The 4,029-nt window shown below is 29.1% G+C and overlaps 1 protein-coding gene across 1 annotated transcript; it reads right to left on the reverse strand.

Annotated features, from left to right (window-relative positions):
* Positions 1-1,101: 1,101 nt before the first annotated feature.
* Positions 1,102-1,998, reverse strand: LOC107021997. Its single transcript, XM_015222701.1, has one exon. The coding sequence runs from the start codon at positions 1,996-1,998 to the stop codon at positions 1,102-1,104; it is 897 nt and encodes a 298-aa protein (XP_015078187.1).
* Between the last annotated feature and the right edge of the window lie 2,031 nt (positions 1,999-4,029).

Here is a 4,029-nt window from a genome sequence, read left to right on the forward strand (position 1 = left end):
CCAGACAAGACCATCCCCTCCCCCGCAACCCCCGTCAATTTTTTTTTTAAAAGTTATTTTTGGGATGTATTTCAAATTCCAAAATTTTCATTTTTATGCCACCTACACCCCTACCCCTACCCCTCAGGCCACATTTGTCAATTTTTTTAAAAAGATCTTTTTTGAAAAATATTTTAAGTTTTTAAAAATTTTATTTTATGCCACCCCCACCCTACCCAACCCACAGGCCGCCATCCCTTGCACCCGAGCCATCCCCGTCAATTTTAATTGTTTTTGTTTTTAAAATTTCAATAAGGAAATTAAAAGTGCAAACAAATTCATTGTAGCAATGAAGCAAATGGGGATGATTCCATCAAATTTGGTATAAGGGTTTAGTAATCAATTATTATAATTCAACTAAAAATAGAGATTTAAACAAGTAATAGACGACCTAGGAGTGTGAGAGTTTGTATCAACAACAAATAGACGTATAAGTGCTTGCTCAATATTTTTAATAAATATGAATAGGCTGGGTAATCGTCAATGACATAGGGGGGTGGAAGCGATATTAGAGAGAGATGTAGTAGAGAGGAAAGAGGATTGATTTTATTATGAGGGAAAGCCCTCTATTTATACTACCAAACTTACATATCTGGCCAATATAAGTGGCCGACACTTACTTTACACATGGCCTAATTATATTTGGCCGACACTAAAAACAAAAAACATACTATTACTACTTTACATAATGGCCCTTCCTTTTTATTGTTGGCCGACACACACTATTTACTTTACGACTTTTAATAAAAACTTTACAAATAGTTGTTATACATTGGCGAATAAAAAGTAAATCTTATCTCAAAAGAATCTTATGCTTATCTCTTCCATTTTTACTCCAAATCAACATCTGGTATAACATTATCTTCTTCGTTACATTTGGAACATCTGTGATCTAGATATTTGTTTCCAATAAGCTTACAATATCTGACTAATAACTCCTCTGAAATAAATTCCTTTTTAATGCTCTTGTTGTAGGTTGTTCTTCTGGTTTTAATAACGATAAAATCCATCGCTGGACTTCTTCCATATCTGTTCTTCTTAATTCCTTGGAGTTTGAATATATCATAACTTGGTCTCTTGCATAATAACTCCAAATAGCATTGCCGTTAAATAATTGTTAGCTAGTTCTTGTATAATTGTTGCTATACCAATTATCCTTTTATTTTCATAAAAGTTTGGTATCTCTATCTTCGGTATTTCAGCCTGTTTTTCTATCTCTTCTGGTATTATCATATCTCTGGTCAAACCTATCTTTATAACTTGAATTGGTGATTTGATTTCTTCATATAATATCTCAGCTGGTGCTGTATAAAACTTAATATAAAATAGATTTCCTTTGGTAACTCTTTTGTATGTGACGAATGCTTTGTATAATTCTGGTATTCCACTTATCTCTTCGCCATCATATGTGTATACTGTACCAAGTAACCCATAATTATAACATGTTCTAACTAAATTTGGACTAGTTTTGGATTGTGCGATTAATCTATTATATCCTTGTAATTTTTGGGTTATATAGTCTTCTTCTGGGTTTTTGGTTTGTGTAGATCTGGGGTTTAAGTTTAAATATGTTTGGATCTTATATATGTTTTCGATATACGATTGTGCAATGTAATTGTATCTCTTTTTATCACTTTGTATGCTAGCTGCATATGTGGAAGTTTGTGGTTCTGTGGGTATTTGTATTTGTGTATTTTGGATAAATGGTTTTATGAATAACTGGTTTAGGTTTGTGTTTCTTGGTTTCTCACTAGCTTTCCTGCTTGTACCTGCAGTTGTATTTAAACAAACTTTGTCATGGGTTTTATGGAGTTTCCCACCGTCTCCTTTTAGATCTGGCTGTTTTTCGTCTGCCGAACGACGTAGCTCCGCATCTTTATAGTCATGCTGCTGAATTATATTAGCTCTAGACTTCAGATTATCTTCATTAGTCTGTAGCCTTTGTATCTCATTATCCATTCTATCCACTTTAGTACAAAGTGTAGAAATAGCTTTGAATAGCTCTTCAATTGTATGTTCATTTTTGTCCTCAGTTTGAGTAGCTTTGTCTTGATAGGTAGTCTGCAACCATATTTTTATCAGTTTTGATTACTTCAATTGTAAATGTAAAATTTAATATGTTTAATACTAGTCTCCTTATTTCCTTTGTCGTAACTGAATCTTCTACCTTTTTAGTTATCCACCATTTTACTTGTGTATTATCTGTTCTCACAATAAATTTATTGTAAACAATATATGGTTCAAATGCTAATAAACATTTATATAATGCGAATAATTCTTTTCTATTTATTTCCCATTTTATTTGTGCTTCTGTATAAGATCCTGAATAATATCTACAATGGTGTTCTATTTTTTCTTTTTCATATCTGTATTTTAGAACTCCTCCATAACTATGATCACTTGAATTTGTTTCAACGATATAAGTAAATGTTTTATTTTCATCAGGAAAGTAAAGTTTTGGTAATTTTTTACATAAATTCTTAACATTTTTTATATGTTCTTTATCTTTGTTGTCAAAATAATATTCAACATCTTTTTTGAGTTTTTTATGTAATGGTTTTAAATGTTCTGCTAATTTTGGTATATATTCTCTTACTTGAGTTACTAATCCTAGAAAGGATTGTAATTTCTTTTTTGTATCAATATTTTCATCAATAGTAATTATTTTTTGTACTATATGAGTTTGCATTTTTATTCCATTTTTGTCTATTTGTATTCCTAAAAATTCTATCTGTGGTTTCATAATTTCTGCTTTCTTTTTACTTAAGCTTATACCTGAGTGTTTAATTATATGTATAAATTTTTCTAACAATCTTATATGTTCATCTTGTGTTTTAGAATATAGTAATATATCATCTATGTACACAATACAATTTTCTAGTTGGTTAAAATAGTTGTCCATAAAATGTTGATATCTACCTGGTGCATTTTCGTATCCAAACGGTAAAACGTTCCATTCATAGAAACCTTGCGGTACTGTGAATGTTGTTAGCTGTTTAGATTCTTCTTCTAGTTTTAGATGATAAAATCCTGATTTACAGTCAAATTTACTAAAATAGTTATATCCTTGTATTTGTCTTATTTTTAGTATTTTATTTGGTATTGGATAATTATATGTTTTAGTTTTGACATTTAAGTTACGATAATCTATTACCATTCTACTTTTACCTCTTTTTTGTTCACTATGTTTTATGACTATGAATGCTGGACTTGTATGTTTGCTATAGCTTTCTTCTATATAATTATTTTCTAATAGTTCATCTATATGTATTTTGAATTCCTTTAAATCATCAAAGTTATATTTTAATGGTTTCTGTGTTATTATACTATTTTCATCTATTAGTTGAATTTTTACTTTTGTCTTATGTTTTTCCCATCCTTGTAATGGATCTTCATTGTATAATTGTTCTAGTTGTTCATTAATTATTCTAACTTTATCTATTGTAAATATGATAATCTCTAATTGTGTTATTTGTTTCTTATTTATATTTTTCACTTCTTGGTTTATTTTTTCACTTCCTTTTATCCATTACATAGATTTTCGTTGTTTATTATTTACTCTTTTTGCTCCTATCTTGTTTCCGCATGGTGTAGTAAACCACCAATGTGTTTTCGTTATTATATGTGGATAGAATTTTTCCAAAAATGGCATTCCTAATAACATATCTTTTGTTGTAAATTCAAAATTGTACATTTCTTCTATTGTTAATATTTTATCCCATATTTGTATTTTTATATTTTTTGCTTTGTATTTAATCATACTTCCTTCATTATTAAATCCTGTTACTACCATTGGTGTTTTTAATTTTTCCCATTTATCTTCTGGTAAGCAATTATATTTACATATATTCGCTTCTGCTCCTGTATCTATCATAGGGGTATAATATCTGTTGTGATATCCTTCTACAATAATTTTTGCAAGTATAAATATTTTCATTATTCATTTCGTTCTTTTTATAATTATTTTCTTATTTTGGCAAGTTATTGTTA

Source organism: Solanum pennellii, chromosome 6, assembly GCF_001406875.1.
Source record: "Solanum pennellii chromosome 6, SPENNV200".
NCBI lineage: Eukaryota > Viridiplantae > Streptophyta > Magnoliopsida > Solanales > Solanaceae > Solanum > Solanum pennellii.

Coding starts and splice junctions, on each gene's coding strand:
- LOC107021997 (XM_015222701.1), bottom strand. CDS start 1,998: ATGGATAATGAGATACAAAGGCTACAGACTAATGAAGATAATCTGAAG.